Source organism: Geotrypetes seraphini, chromosome 3, assembly GCF_902459505.1.
Source record: "Geotrypetes seraphini chromosome 3, aGeoSer1.1, whole genome shotgun sequence".
NCBI classification, from domain to species: Eukaryota; Metazoa; Chordata; class Amphibia; order Gymnophiona; family Dermophiidae; genus Geotrypetes; species Geotrypetes seraphini.
Window position 1 is genome coordinate 406,996,635 of NC_047086.1, and position 15,798 is coordinate 407,012,432.

General features: G+C 47.4%; 1 protein-coding gene across 1 annotated transcript in view; it reads left to right on the forward strand.

The window, feature by feature from the left end:
* The first annotated feature begins 583 nt into the window (after positions 1-583).
* Positions 584-15,798, forward strand: part of TMEM63A (transmembrane protein 63A) — a 202,822-nt gene continuing 187,607 nt past the window's right edge. Inside the window, exons 1-2 of the mRNA XM_033936649.1 lie at positions 584-814; positions 13,542-13,750. Coding sequence (XP_033792540.1) covers positions 13,556-13,750 — 195 coding nt within the window. The 5' untranslated portion in view covers positions 584-814; positions 13,542-13,555. The remainder of the gene's footprint in view (positions 815-13,541; positions 13,751-15,798) is intronic.

A 15,798-nucleotide genomic window follows, 5' to 3' on the forward strand; every position in this document is an offset into this window, starting at 1 on the left:
TGGTGTGTGGTCTTTGTGATAAGGCATATGGGGACAGAGTTAAAGATCTCAATCTGTATACTTTGGAGGAAAGGCAGGAGATGGGAAATATGATGGAGACATTTAAATACCTATGTAATGTAAATGCACTTGAGTTGAGTGTTTCATTTGAAAGGAAGCTCTGCAATGAGAGGCCATAGGATGAAGTTAACAGTAATCTGAGGAAATTCCTTTTTTACAGAAAGGGTGGTAGATGCTGGAACAATCTCCCAGAAGAGGTGGTGGAGTCAAAGACTGTGTCTGAATTCAAGAGGGCCTGGGACAGGCACATGGGATCTCTGAGAAAGAGATAATGGTTACTGCGGATGGGCCATTTGGCCTTTGCCATCACGTTTCTCTGTCAATGTGGAAGGTGGGTTGTGTCTTTACTAGTGCGCATGCACGGAAGTAGCGCTCGCTGGTCTGGGAGGTGTGACGTGTCTCTGGAGTAGCACCTAGAGAACCTGAAGGTGCGGTTGGTCCGTGACGTTGCGCATGCGCGGCAGTAGCACTGTCAGCGCCCGAAACTGGGGGCGTGGTGTCTCTGATGTTGCGCATGTGCGGAAGTAGCGCTCGCGGAGCGTGCGGCTGCAGCCGGGAAGGGGAGGCGTGAGGCGCAGCTGCGCATGCGCGGTAGAGTCGCGTCGTCCTTCGTGCAGCCGCCGCTGAGGTGAAAGGAGAGCGAGAAGGAGAAGCCGGAGCCGACGGGGGGTCCTGGAGGCGTCGAAGCCGCCCAGCTGCAGACGAGAGTCTCGCGAGGCTTAGGCGCTTCCCTTAGACGTTGACGTCATTCAAAGTAAGTCACGCGCCAGCCTGGCTTAAGGACCTCCGGGCTGTTTCCAAGAGGGCTAATGCGGTGCCTGAACGGTCTTTCCCTCTGGCCGTGCTCAGGCCTCTGACCTCGTCTCCCCCCAACCTGCAGTCGCACCAGCGTCATCCCTTCCTCTGACGTCACTTCCTGGACCCGCGCCTAGGAAGTGACGTCAGATGAAGAGCTGATCCTAGCGCACAGCAGGTTGGGGGGGGGAGAGGGGGTCACCTCTCACCCTCACTGCGCCACTGCCAGCGAGGTTAAGGCCAGCCAACTTTTAAGGAGGGGGCAGCACCCCTTGCGAACATGGCCCCCTCCTGGGCTCTTCTGTCACCCAGAATTGCTTTTGGAAACTCTTAGAAGTACAGAAAGGCAGTATATGGGTTCCAATCCCTTCAGGCCTCTGCTAGAGCTGGGTCTGGGCCTTCATGAGACTCTTATCTACGCGAGCTTCCCACCAAGCTCTTTGAGCAAACTCTCACCCAGCAAGAGTCTCCCTTAGTACTTGGGCTCTGGTGGAACATTAGGATAAAGCAGCGTCTCAGACTTTTTCAGCTCCGCCACATGTTAAAATTGCAAAATCAACAAAAAATTACATTTCAGAGTTATTTATTTAAAGTTCTTTCAGCTATGAAACTAAAGTAGAGATGCGATGGATGTGATTGTTTTTGTGTGCAAAGTAGCTCAAAGTGCAGTTTGATAGTTAACAGGCAGACACACATTCCATCTGCGGTCGGTGGCCAGCACAGTCAAGTTGCTTTGAGTCAGCAGGGGAGATGCAGGGTGCAGCGGGGAAATGATTGGGCAGTGTTGGGTGCCAGACCGCAGCAGCTTGCCTGTGGTCTGAAAGAAGCTGCAGTAGAACTAAAGAATTTTTTCAACAAGACAAATACGATAGTCACAAACCAAAACACACCCTGTGGTATCGTGCACCCAAAACGATCTTACTTGACACTAGGAGTGGGCCTCAGAGACCTGAATGTCAGGCACTAGACTGCTAGGTATACTTGCAGGTCTGTGTCTCAATCATTGGCCCAAACCAAGTCGTTAAATCTTATTTTTTAAATTTTTAAACTTTTTAGTATATAAAGATATTTATAAATATTTAAACTTGCATACTAGGTCATCCAAAAATAGTATCAACAGAAAAGACTTGTAAAATAGCAAAGTATATAGTAGTTAGCAGTACCCTCAGATACCTGAGCTGTTAAACCATCAAAGATTCTTATAACAGCCTGTACAGGTAGAAAGTATCATTCATCGGGTTCTGCTATTTTTAAGGTGCCAATGCTTAACACACATCAGTTAAATAATGTAAAGTGCTCTTAGTGCATAAATAAATATCAAAAAATATAACAAACAGCACTTATCTCAAAGCGCTGTCTGAGCCCTACAGGGGTCATGACAGTTAATGGGCAGTTTCTGCCTTAGATTCAGAGAGCAGAGCTGCCCATTAACTGTCACGACCCCTGAAGGGCTCAGACAGCGCTTTGAGATAAGTGCTGTTTGTTATATTTTTTGATATTTATTTATGCACTAAGAGCACTTTACATTATTTAACTGATGTGCATTAAGCATTGGCACCTTAAAAATAGCAGAACCCGATGAATGATGCTTTCTTCCTGTTATAAGAATCTTTGATGGTTTAACAGCTCAGGTATCTGAGGGTACTGCTAACTACTATATACTTTGCTATTTTACAAGTCTTTTCTGTTGATATTGTTGACCAACAGATTTGTTTACATTGCTAACATTTTGAGCATCCAAAAATAGTGCCTATACTTTAGAGAAGCACTTATCTTTGAAAACGCCATTGAGAGGTTACAGCATTGCTTGATAAAACCCGATGGGGCCTCCGTTTCACCTCTCTAACGGCGTTTTCAAAGATAAGTGCTTTGGTTTTGGACAATTTTGTCCCCACAGGAACTCAATTTCATCTTTCCATCCCCCGTGAGTTTTGTCGCTGTCCCTTCCCCATTCCTGTAAGCTCTACCTTAACCTTATGATTTCAAAGTGTTTGAGGCTTGTGCAGATGAGAACGGAGCTTGCAGGAATGTGGCAGGGACAGGAAAAGAACTCGCGGGCGGGAAAATGAGTTCCCACGACACTGCAGGTTTTTTGAGAGCCAGAGAAGCAGTGAATCCTGACGTAGGAGCAGTATATCGGGTAATTGCATTCATTGCAATTTTAAAGGTCTGCATTAAAGATTTAACACATTAATTGTGTTATTAATTTCTAAATCTGCAGCCCTACTTTTAACCCTTTATTGACCTGTTTAATAATTGTGTGCATTCTTGTATAATGAAACACCCTAATCTCGTTTGTCTAGTTTTTCTATCTTGGATAGATGTGAGCTCTGCTGATCAGGGACTCTCTTTTCCCCCATCACTTGTGTTTTTAATCAGCACTATATAGCTGACATATAAGTAGTACGACAAATCCATCACATTTGACTGGACAGTTTGTAGATTGTAATAGCAGTTGTATTGGGCTGCCATAAGTATTTTCCAAAGATTATGTAGTGCAAATGTGAAAAAAGTGATGTTGGAGTAATTTATAATAATAATAATAATAATAACTTTATTCTTATATACCGCCAACAATCTTGCGACTTCTAGGCACTGCCATGTCATGAGTCTTGAATTACTTGTCCATGACAAATTACTGAAAAGCTTCAGGGAAATGAGTATAATGATGAGAAGAGGGGGATGCTATCCTATGCTGTAGCAACTGATTGATGTTTGTGTTCCTGGCACTATTTGAATTATTCAGCAGTGTTCTCCCCAGCGCTTTTTAGCCGGGGGCACTGCCCAGCAAATTTAGATGCCTGCCCCGCTGTCATCTCCCGCGAATCCTGCTGCCGCCACTGCTTAACGCGCAGCCTGAAGAGCCGCCGAAAGACTCCCGCCTGACTAAACAAAACCCAACAAGCGTCTTGAACCCGGCTTCCCTTCTCTTCCCTCCGAAACCGGAAGTTATGTCCGGGGGGTGGGGGGTAGGGAAGAGAAGCCGGCACAGACAGTGGTACCATTAGAGCCCCGGAGCATGCGGGAAATAGGCCAGCCACGGAGGGAAGCTTACTTGCTCTTGCTTACTTCAGACCTTTCTCGCTGCCGGGTCCTGCCTACTTTCTGTTTCCACGAAGGCAGGACCCGGCAACGAGAAAAGCCCGAAGTAAGCAAGAGCAGCAAGTTGTAAGCTTCCCTCTATCGCTGACCTTTGGGAGTTAGGTCAGCGACGAAGGGAAACTTGCAACTTGCCTGTAGCGAATCTGCCGGGTGTGTGAGACAGGGGGGGGTGAAAGGGAGGAGAAATGCTGCTGTACCCAATTAGAGAGGGAGGGGGAAGATAAATGATGCTGCTGCTATACCCAATGGGGGGGGAGGGTGAAGAGAAATGCTGCTGCTTCTACTGTACCCAATTGGGGGGGTGTAAGAGAAATGCTGATGATGCTGCTGCTGTACCCAATGGGGGAGGGGGAGGAGACATGCTGCTTCTGCTGTACCCAATTGGGGGGGGAAGAGAAATGCTGCAGCAGCAGCACCCAATTGAAGAGAGAGAGGGGAGAAGGAAGACCAGGGAAGGGAGAGGAGAGGCAAGAGCTGCCAAGACCATGGGAGGGAAAGGAAAGGCGCTACTAGACCATGGAGGGGGGGAGAGATGTCAGTGCATATGGAGAGAGGGGGAGGATGGAGATCCCAGGACATGGGGGGAGAGAAGGGAAGGAGATAGAGATGCCAGACCATGGGAAGGAAGGAAGGAAAGGAGAAGAGAGAGATGCCAGAGCATAGGAGAGGGTGTGAAGCTGAAATGAATCATGTACAAAGGAGAGAAAGGGCACAGGATATACAGTTTATTGAAGGGACATAGAAAGAGGGAAGATGCCATATGGAACAGAGAGTGGGCAGACACTGGATGGAAAGGGCAGAGAGGGTGGACAGTGGATGCAAGGGGCACAGAGAGGGTAGACAGTAGATGGAAGGGGTAGAAAGAGAGGGCAGAGGCTAGGTGGAAGGGGCAAAGAGAGGACAGATGTTGCATGGAAGGGAGCGAGGACAAATGCTGAATAGAAAGAAGAGAGCGAAGAGAAGATGATTAAAGCAGAAATGACAAAAGGTAGAAAAATTTTTTTGTTGTTGCTTTACGTAGAATCAAGTAGTATTGTATCTATTGATTAAAGTTTATAAATAGGAAATGGAAATAAGGCAGTTTTTTGGGGACTAAACCCCTTTCCTCAGGTCAGGACAGGATACCATAACAGCAGGGGTGCCCAACTGGTCGAGCGCGATCAACCAGTAGATCGCAAAGGCAATGTGAGTCGATCGTGTTGCCTCTGCAATCTTTTTCTTCTTGCCTCCCTGAGCCAGGCCAGGTGCGTACAAGCGCCGGACTCACAAGACTTCACCTCCGATGTCAATTCTGACATCAGAGAGGAAGTTCTGGGCCATCCAATCACTGCCTGGCTGTCCTGGAACTTCCTCTCTGACGTTAGAATTGACGTCAGAGGTGAAGTCTTGTGAGTCTGGCGCTTGTACGTGCCTGGCCTGGCTCGTGGAAGCAGCAGGGAGAAATCGGCATGGTGGCTTAAGGGGTAGAAAAAGAATCGGGGAAGTGGAGAAATCGGCGCGATGGCTTGAGGGGGGCAGGGGGAGATAGAAAGACAGGCAGGCAGGGAGGAGAGAGAAAGAAAGAGAGACAGAAAGAAAAGAGGAGGGGCAGAAAGAAAAAAATATTGGATTTACAGTCAGAAGAAGGAAGTGCAATCAGAGACTCATGAAATCACCAGACAAAAAGGTAGGAAAAATGATTTTATATTCAATTTAGTGATCAAAATGTGTCTGTTTTGAGAATTTATATCTGCTGTCTATATTTTGCACTATGGCCCCCTTTTGCTAAACCGCAATAGCGGTTTTTAGCGCAGAGAGCCTATGAGCATCGAGAGCAGCGCTGGGCATTCAGCGCATCTCCCTGCGCTAAAAAATCGCTATTGCGATTTAGTAAAAAGGGATGGGATATATTTGTCTATTTTTATATAGTTATTCCTGAGGTGACATTGCATAGAATTGTCTGCCTTGACCTCTTTGAAAACCCGCGGAATATAAATGATAATTAACATTTTCTCTGCGTACAGTGTGCTTTGTGGTTTTTTTGTTGGTAGATCATTTTGACTTGGTCATTTTAAAAGTAGCTCGTAAGCCCAAAAAATGTGGACACCCCTGCTGTAGAGCCATTTCTTGTATAACTGGATGAGCTAGATTTATCTTTTTTTTTTTAGTTGTTCAAATTCATGCAGAAATAAATGGCTAGATTGAACCTAATGACTTCATTAACGCCTTTCCCTTTTTTAACCTCTTTACTATTTGAAAGAGGGCAAATACTTCTTAAATTTAATAAAAATATTCTGGCAGAAGTGTCAAACCTTAAAAAAGGAAGTCATATTGAGCATTGGAAAATAATAATAATAATTAACTAATAAAAATAGTACACATTTAGGGCTCCTTTTACTAAGTTACGATAGTGGTTTTAGCGTGCGCTTAGCGCGCAGAGAATTGCCACGTGTGCTAGATGCTAACGCCAGCATTGAGCTGGCGTTAAGTTTTCCCACGTAGCGCAGGGGTTTGTGCGCGTAAAAAATGTTAACGCATCTTAGTAAAAGAGAGGGTTAATTTTCCCCACCATCAAATTTCCCCATCCCGCCCCACCTGGCTACTTTTTCATGCCACCCAGCTGGAAAAATTTCTGGGGAGAACACTGTTCTGTATATGGTGAATAACATTCCACAGGCCTCCATATTTAAAACCAAAAGAATAATATGTTTACATCTAGGCCTGTGATATTCTGTGAAAGTTTTTTCTTCTTTATTCTTGGCAAAGAATGGTGAATCTTCTGTAAAAAGTCACATGCTTCAAGTTGCTTTATTTGCACAGTGCCTTTTGCAAAGGATAAAGTGACTTAGTGTTTGGGACTTTGAACTTGTGTGTGATTCTTAATGCTCGCAAGACCCATGCACTCTATATCACATGGGAATCTCAGGACTGGAAACCCAGATAGATGTCTGTCAGAAGTGAGTGGCCTTTTTTGGCTACCTAAATTTGGTGAGAGTGGTAATTGTTGCTTTTATGAACAGGAATTCAGGGGTGAATCTCAGGGTATGTTGCTTTATAATAATGTACTTGTGCTTTTATGTAATGTATAGTATTTTGAAGCAAAACAAAATGAACATTTTCTGCTTGCTCATATCTGGTGATCAGACTGACTGGACTTGGAAATCTGTGTGCTAAAGTGTTTCATATTTAGTTTAGGAAAGGGTGCAAAGAGAATTGAATAAAAAACCCGGTGTGGATAACAAAGGAAGTGAAGAAGGCGATAGGTGACAAGAAAACATCGTTCAGAAAATGGAAAAAGGACCAAACTCAGGAAAACCGGAAGGAACACAAAAAACACCAGAAAGAATGTCACCGAGTGGTTAGGAAAGCAAAAAGAGAATACGAAGAGAAGCTGGTTGGGAAAGCGAGAAACTTCAAACCGTTCTTCAGGTACATGAAGGGGAAGCAACCGGCGAGGGAGGAAGTGAGACCGTTGGATGATGGAGACAGAAAGGGAGTGGTAAAGGAGGAAAAAGAGGTAGCTGACAGGTTAAACAAGTTCTTCTCGTCGGTCTTCATGAGCGAGGACACATCCAATGTACCAGAACCCGAGGAGATCATAAGTGGGGATCAAGATGAAAAGCTGGAGCGAATAGAGGTAAGCTATGAGGATGTCCTCCGCCAGATAGATAGATTGAAAAGCAACAAATCACCGGGCCTGGACGGAATCTACCCAAGGGTACTAAAAGAACTGAGAAAAGAAATAGCGGAAACACTCCGGCAAATATGTAACCTATCCTTGAAAACTAGGGAGATCCCAGAGGACTGGAAAATAGCAAATGTCACACTTATCTTTAAGAAGGGATCGAGAGGTGACCCGGGAAACTAAAGGCCGGTGAGCTTGACTTCGGTTCCGGGCAAGATGATGGAAGCACTGATTAAGGACAGCATCTGCGAGCACATAGAAAAAATTGGGCAGCTGAGGGCGAGCCAGCATGGCTTCTGCAAGGGAAGGTCATGCCTCACGAACTTCTTTGAGGGAATAAACAGCCAGATGGACAAAGGGGAACCCATAGACATCATTTACCTCGACTTCCAAAAAGCCTTCGACAAGATACCGCACGAACGGCTGCTTAAGAAGCTGTGGAACCACGGGGTGGAGGGGTAGGTATACCAATGGATTAAACACTGGCGGGCAGAAAATAGAGGGTTGGAGTGAAGGGCCAATACTCAGACTGGCAATGGGTCACGAGTGGAGTCCCGCAGGGGTCGGTGTTGGGACCGCTTCTGTTCAATATATTTATAAACAATCTGGAGACGGGGACGAAATGTGAGGTTATCAAATTTGCAGATGACACCAAACTCTGCAGCAGGGTTAGAACCACGGAAGACTGTGAAGACCTGCAAAGGGACCTAACAAAACTGGAAGAGTGGGCAAAAAAGTGGCAGATGCGTTTTAATATAGAGAAATGCAAGGTCATGCATGTTGGGAAAAAGAACCCAATGTTCAGCTACACAATGACAACCAACACTGAAGAATGGTCTTAATGCCCATAAGTATGGATTTTTGAATGAAGGCTGCACAACCCGTCCGATCAGGCAGCAATGAAAGTTTCAAAGTAAAAAGAAAAGTGTCAGTGGGCCTCCATGAGTAATTCCACACTGATGCAATCTGAGTACACAGGCATCACCAGTCCGCTTGTATGCCAAGGCAAGACCAAAACATGTGTCCCAAAGTAGCTTGAGATGCCCCACATTTAGAACAACAGTCTGTAAAGCTCATGGGTGCCTGGTGTGCTCTAAGCAGTGCAAAGAAGGCACACAGCAGAAACTTATAATAGCGTTCACGTTCAACTACAGATTTCAAGATCTGAACACCGAGTTTCACACTCTTCTTAATATCATCTGCTGAGATCTATATCTGAAGATCTTGAGTCCAGCCACAGTAATTTCTTTGCACAAAGCCACCGGCAGCAGCTCCTACGCGTTTCTTGTGGCTGAGCCGGAAGTCTTCCCTCTGATGTTGGAGGAAGCTCCTCCCACGTCAGAGGGAAGGCTTCCGGCTCAAGCGTAGGAGGGGCGCGTTGAGACACTGAAGGTAGAATAGGACCCCCGTTCGGAAGTATGAATCTGATGTAAGTGAGATGTTCGTAAACAGGGAGTCAGTGGGAAGGGAAGTCATTTAGTGATGTAGAAATTGTGAAAGAATGCATTGTAGGATGCTTAGACCTCCAATAATGTTTCAAAGTACAAACAACTGCCTCTTTCAAGGAGAACCAACTGATTGGCAGCATGAATTAGTCTTCAACTTAATAGAACAAGTTCAGGCAATAGTTCAAAAGGAAGGAAAATATATATTATTCAATTGCTTTGGATGAATTAGCTGATACTACTGACCCGGTTAAGGTTTTATACTTCATTTGGGTTATAACAGAAGGTTTTCTTTGCTGCAAAGAGTTAATCGCTTTGGCCACTCTTGCAAACAGAACACGGGGAATAGATATCTTCAACAACTTTCAAGATAATTTGGAGTGAGTGTAGATATAGATGGTGGACCTTCCATGACAGGAAAACATGAAGGGTTTATTGCACAGATAAAAAAAGAAATATTAACAGATCCCGATGCTCTCATTTCTTTGCATTGTATCTTGCATCAGTAAAATCTCCGTGCTAAAGCTATTTTAAGTGACACTTTGTAACAAGTTATAAGCATCGTTTATTTTTGTGCAAATGCAACACGGCATCAACAGTTTCATAACATGCTAAAGTTGAACGATAAGGTATTCAGTGTAAGTTTGCTGTATCATTCTAAAGTGCGTTGGCTATCGCAAGGATGGGTGTTAGTTAAATTTTATGAAGAACAGAATCAGCAGTGTGAATTATTGAAAGAAGATTTCTATAGCAATGCTGCATTTTTGTGTGATATCATGTCAAATCAAAATAACTTGAATATTTGTGTCAAAAAATCCAAGCGTTTTGGAAAAGCTCTTTTTTTCCAAAACATTTCTTCTTCAAAAGGAAATTTTGGATGAACGTGTTCCCCAATTAGTAAAGATCATTGATGAGTGGGTGATATATGCAAATCATTTGAAGATTATGCAGCTATTATAGACCTATTAATTGGAGAATACAATGAAACGTTCACTGACTTTGAGAATCATGACCTCACACTCAAATTAGCATTTCAACCTCACCTAGTTGATATCCCCAGGGCACCTAAAGAACTACAGCTGGAATTGATTGAGCTCTCAGAAGATAACATTTTAAAGTAATTGATTCTAAGAAAGATCCAATTGAATACCTGCACCTTTGGCAACATGCCTGAAAAATGCTTACACTTCCCCCTCCCTATTTGCGGTTTTGATGTTCGCGGTTTCGATTATCCACTTTTTTTTCCCCAGGCCCCCTCCCCTGAGAATCACTCATTGGCATCGAAAAAAAAAATGGCTCCAGGACTTGGGGGGGGAGGGAGGGAGGCGATCAGAGCATGGACCTTACCTGGTGGTCTAGCGATGACGCAGGGCGGGAGCGATCTTCCTACACTCCTGCCCCATGCAGAGCCGTGCTGTGAGTTCCCGTGGTCTCACGGGACTAAAACAGGGAGTTCCTGTTGTAGTCTCGTGAGACCACGGGAACTCAGCAGCTGGCCAAAAGTTATTTGTGATTTTTCCCTATTCGCGGGCCGGCTCTGCCCCTAACCCCCGCGAATAGGGAGGGAGAAGTGTACTTGCTTTTCAACCACTTACCGTATTTTCACGCAAATAACACGCACCCGTATAAAACGCGCACACGTGTATAGCGCGCAGAAATCACGATGATAAGCACAAAAACTTTGGTATAACGCGCTCACGATTATACCGCGCATGCTGCCCGACTCTCCGTTCACCCCCCCTGACTTCCGTGCACTGCCCCGCCTCTCCGTGCGCTGTCCCGACTCTCCGTTCACCCCCCCTGACTTCCGTGCACTGCCCCGACTTTCCGTGCGCTGTCCCGACTCTCCGTTCACCCCCCCCTGACTTCCGTGCACTGCCCTGACTTTCCGTGCGCTGTCCCGACTCTCCGTTCACCCCCCCTGACTTCCGTGCACTGTCCCCCCCTTGAAGGTCTGTCCCCATCCTGAAAGCCTGATGCCCCCCCCCGACGTCCGATACATCCCTCCCCCCGAAGGACTGCCGACTCCCCAACAATATCGGGCCAGGAGGGAGCCCAAATCCTCCTGGCCACGGCGACCCCCTAACCCCACCCCGCACTACATTACGGACAGGAGGGATCCCAGGCCCTCCTGCCCTCGACGCAAACCCCCCTCCCCCCAACGACCGCCCCCCCCCAAGAACCTCCGACCGCCCCCCAGCCGACCCGCGATCCCCCTGACGACCCCCCCACCCCCCTTCCCCGTACCTTTGGTAGTTGGGCCAGAAGGGAGCCCAAACCCTCCTGGCCACGGCGACCCCCTAACCCCACCCCGCACTACATTACGGGCAGGAGGGATCCCAGGCCCTCCTGCCCTCGACGCAAACCCCCCTCCCCCCCAACGACCGCCCCCCCCCAAGAACCTCCGACCGCCCCCCCAGCCGACCCGCGACCCCCCTGGCGACCCCCACGACCCCCCCACCCCCCTTCCCCGTACCTTTGGTAGTTGGCCGGACAGACGGGAGCCAAACCCGCCTGTCCGGCAGGCAGCCAACGAAGGAATGAGGCCGGATTGGCCCATCCATCCTAAAGCTCCGCCTACTGGTGGGACCTAAGGCGCGTGGGCCAATCAGAATAGGCCCTGGAGCCTTAGGTCCCACCTGGGGGCGCGGCCTGAGGCACATGGTCGGGTTGGGCCCATGTGCCTCAGGCCGCGCCCCCAGGTGGGACCTAAGGCTCCAGGGCCTATTCTGATTGGCCCACGCGCCTTAGGTCCCACCAGTAGGCGGAGCTTTAGGATGGATGGGCCAATCCGGCCTCATTCCTTCGTTGGCTGCCTGCCGGACAGGCGGGTTTGGCTCCCGTCTGTCCGGCCAACTACCAAAGGTACGGGGAAGGGGGGTGGGGGGGTCGTGGGGGTCGCCAGGGGGATCGCGGGTCGGCTGGGGGGCGGTCGGAGGTTCTTGGGGGGGGGCGGTCGTTGGGGGGGAGGGGGGTTTGCGTCGAGGGCAGGAGGGCCTGGGATCCCTCCTGCCCGTAATGTAGTGCGGGGTGGGGTTAGGGGGTCGCCGTGGCCAGGAGGGTTTGGGCTCCCTTCTGGCCCAACTACCAAAGGTACGGGGAAGGGGGGTGGGGGGTCGCCAGGGGGGTCGCGGGTCGGCTGGGGGGGGCGGTCGGAGGTTCTTGGGGGGGGGGCGGTCGTTGGAGGGAGGGGGGTTTGCGTCGAGGGCAGGAGGGCCTGGGATCCCTCCTGCCCGTAATGTAGTGCGGGGTGGGGTTAGGGGGTCGCCGTGGCCAGGAGGGTTTGGGCTCCCTTCTGGCCCGATATTGTCGGGAAGTCGGCGGTCCTTCGGGGTGGGGGTGCGAGTGGTCCTGCCGGGGGGGGGATGTATCGTACGTCGGGGAGTCGGCCGGGCAAGAGGGCTTGGGCTCCCTCTTGCTCCGATCGTGGATGCGGGTGCGGGTGGGAGCGCGTGCGAGCGGTCGTTCGGGATGGGGGTGCGAGCGGTCCTGCTGGGGGGGTGAATCGGGCGTCGGGCGGGGGTGGGAACTATGTTTTAAAACTTTTGTATACCGCGCTCACGCATATAACGCGCGAGGGGTATGCGCGGTAGGTAAAAACGCGTATAACGCGCGCGTTATATGCGTGAAAATACGGTATTCCTGTGAATCTACATTTTCCTTCCTAACCCAAATCAAGATGCCCTTAAGGTAACAAATGACCTCCTTGCTGCAACCTAATAGTCAAATGCTTTCATACAAAAAGGAGACACAACAAACTCATTAAAAGGTTAGCTAACTTTGAAATTAACAGAGTTTTCATATTTTAAAATAATTATCAAGTATCTAGTAGTTGGAGTTTTGAAAACTAATGTACACTTTTAAGTATATCTAATTGAAGTTTCTTGAATGTGGCCTTATTTGATTACAGCTAAATTAATGTGACATTCCAACATGAAAAGCTTCCCCACCCCTGATCTAGAGGGTTGCAGGGGTTTTGGGATGCTTATAATTTCTAGATGAATTTGAAGATGCAGAGACTGCATCCACTTGGGTCAGGGGACAGTGATTTTTCATCTAGGCACAATAGTGTTAAGTAGTGGCTAGGCTTTGGTCCCTTTCCAAAAGAGGTAATTGAGATTGAAGACTCAAGTGCCAGAGCCCAACAGTGGCTGCTTGTGATGTAGGGGAACCTGTTGCTTCCACAGCGTTGTCTGAACGATCATAGTGATCATTTTACTGAGAAAGTGCCCTTATTATCGAAAAGGAAAGGATAGCTTGGTAAGGAGACAGACATAGTGGTGACTTGGTAAACAGCTGGGTCAGTCCGTGTGCTTGCATCACAGTAGTCGTGCAACCTGGGAAAGATCGGGAGAATATGGCCTGCAGAAAGGAAGGTGGAATCAACTGACAAGCTGGGATAATTGGGTGGCATGGCATAGATTTGCGTGGTGACAAAATTTGTGTGACTGTAACTTCTGTGTGCTTCTTTACAGATTAAAAGCTAAAGATGGGTTTGCTGCTCAAGTCCTCGGCCCGTTCCTCTGCATTCTCCTCCTGGTCCCACACTAGAATTGGAGTGTTGAAAACAAACAGTTCCAACCAGACTTACTGCTACAGTGCAGCCCGGGGTAGTACTGTGCTGCAGGGGGTGACCTTTGGAGGAGTGCCTACTGTCCTGCTCTTAGACGTGTCATGTTTTGCGGTAAGTCTGCTTGCTTTGTTTTGCCATCATTTCTCCCCAGCCCCACTGTGGCCTGAGGATGGATGCATTGTGGCGTTTCCTGTCAAAAAGAGGGTTTTTGTTTTGTTTTCATGAGGCTTTTTTATCTGGGCCCGGTGTTCTGTTTCCCTTGCTGTGGGCTGGATGGAAAACATTCTGCTTTACAAAGAAGACAACAGTGGGGCTGATGAAAACACAAGACAAACCAGCTAACAAAGAATTGATTTACTTGCCTCAACACAAATTGCGTTTCAGCTTAAGAGCCTGCCTCAGGAGTTTAACTACATAAATAAAATAAGTTAAAAGGTAATAGCATAAGAGTAGGAGGCTAGAATCTGTATACGCAGTAACGTTAGAAGATTTTGTTTTAGAAACCAGTCATTGTCTAGTTAGTACCATAGCTTCTTACAGTATTTTATTTTTATTTATTTGGTTGTTTTTATATCCCACTCAGATAGAGGATTGCTTTGCTACATCCCATTGGTCTCTGGATTCATCTGCTGCTGTTGCTAAGGAAGGAATAATTATGTTCTTACCTGTTAATTTTCTTTCCCTTAGACGCAGCAGATGAATCCAGAGCCCCACCCTTTCTGGATATTGCCTGTCGGTTTTTTTCTTTTGCAACTTTCAAAGTCTTTTATTATTGATAGTTGTATTCTGTATTATTACCTTTTGTAATTTGTTATGGGAAAGAAGGGTTTTTTTTACATGCTAAGCATATTGATGGCTACGGATGCTTGGGCAAAGAGCAATACTGAAGATGCAGGAGGTGTGCCAGCCAATAGGACCACCTGTTAATCAGTTTCTCTGTCTCCACCTGCTGGTTGATGTGTGCTATCCCATTGGTCTCTGGATTCATCTGCTGCGTCTAAAGGAAAGAAAATTAACAGGTAAGAACATAATTTTTCCATCAAAAACCCTCCCTCCCTCCATTGGCGTACTGTTTATATCCTCTATAATAAAACCCTAAGCGCGCATGCTCACTTAGGAGGCCGTGATCCCTGCCGCCGTGCTGTGTGCTTCCGTGACCACATTCCGTTTGTGGCACGTGGGGCGGCTTGCGGCACGTGCACGGGCTTGGGGTGGCTTGCGGCATGTGCAGCGGCGGTTTGTCTCAGCAACGGCAGGAGTTTGTCGTGCGGGTGCTGTGAGGTGTCCATGCTGGTAAGAAGTGGAGGGGGAGAGGGAAAGGGGGCTGCTTTTGGGGGAGGGGTGTGCTGGGGGGAAGACAGCAATCATGCTTTGCTCTGGGAGGGGAGGAAACAGAAGGGGGCCACGGAGAGACAGGCAGGCATGGCGCAACAGAGAAATACAGGGACAGGGGAGGTAAAATGAAGGGAGAAGGGCTGCTGCTGGACAGGGGGAGCAGGCAAGGGGTGGTGGTGGACAGCCGAGAAAAGAGACAGAAAGAAAGAAAGAAAGACGGACAGCGGCCAAGGAGAGAGAGAGAAAGAAAGAAAAACAGACAGACACACACATCTATTCTAGCACCCTTTAATGTAACGGGCTTAAAGACTAGTGTGTGTGTGTGTGTGTATATATATATATAAACCCAAAACTTTACTAATCTTTTCCCTTTAAATCATATCTTTATATGATTGTAATTGTTCCCTCTATATCAGTGGTCTCCATCTCAAACCCTTTGCAGGGCCACAGTTTGGATTTGTAGGTACTTGGAGGGTCTCAGAAAAAAATAGCCAATGTCTTGTTAAAGAAATGACAATTTTGCTGAGGTAAAACTCTTTATAGTTTAGAAATCTTTCCTTTTGGCTGAGTCTTAATAATAATATTGTCATTTATAGCTAAAAAGACATATGATCAAGAAAGTGTTTTATTTTCCTTTTGTGATTATGATAAACATACCGAGGGCCTCAAAATAGAACCTGGTGGGCCGCAAGTTTGATACCACTGCTCTATATTGAGGTAGGAGCAGAGCTCCTGGGGGAGTACACTCTTGTGGACTGTCACTTTCTTCCACAGTGGCTTTGTGCAATCCCTTTACCAGCTGTTTTAGAGGGCAGCAAGTATGG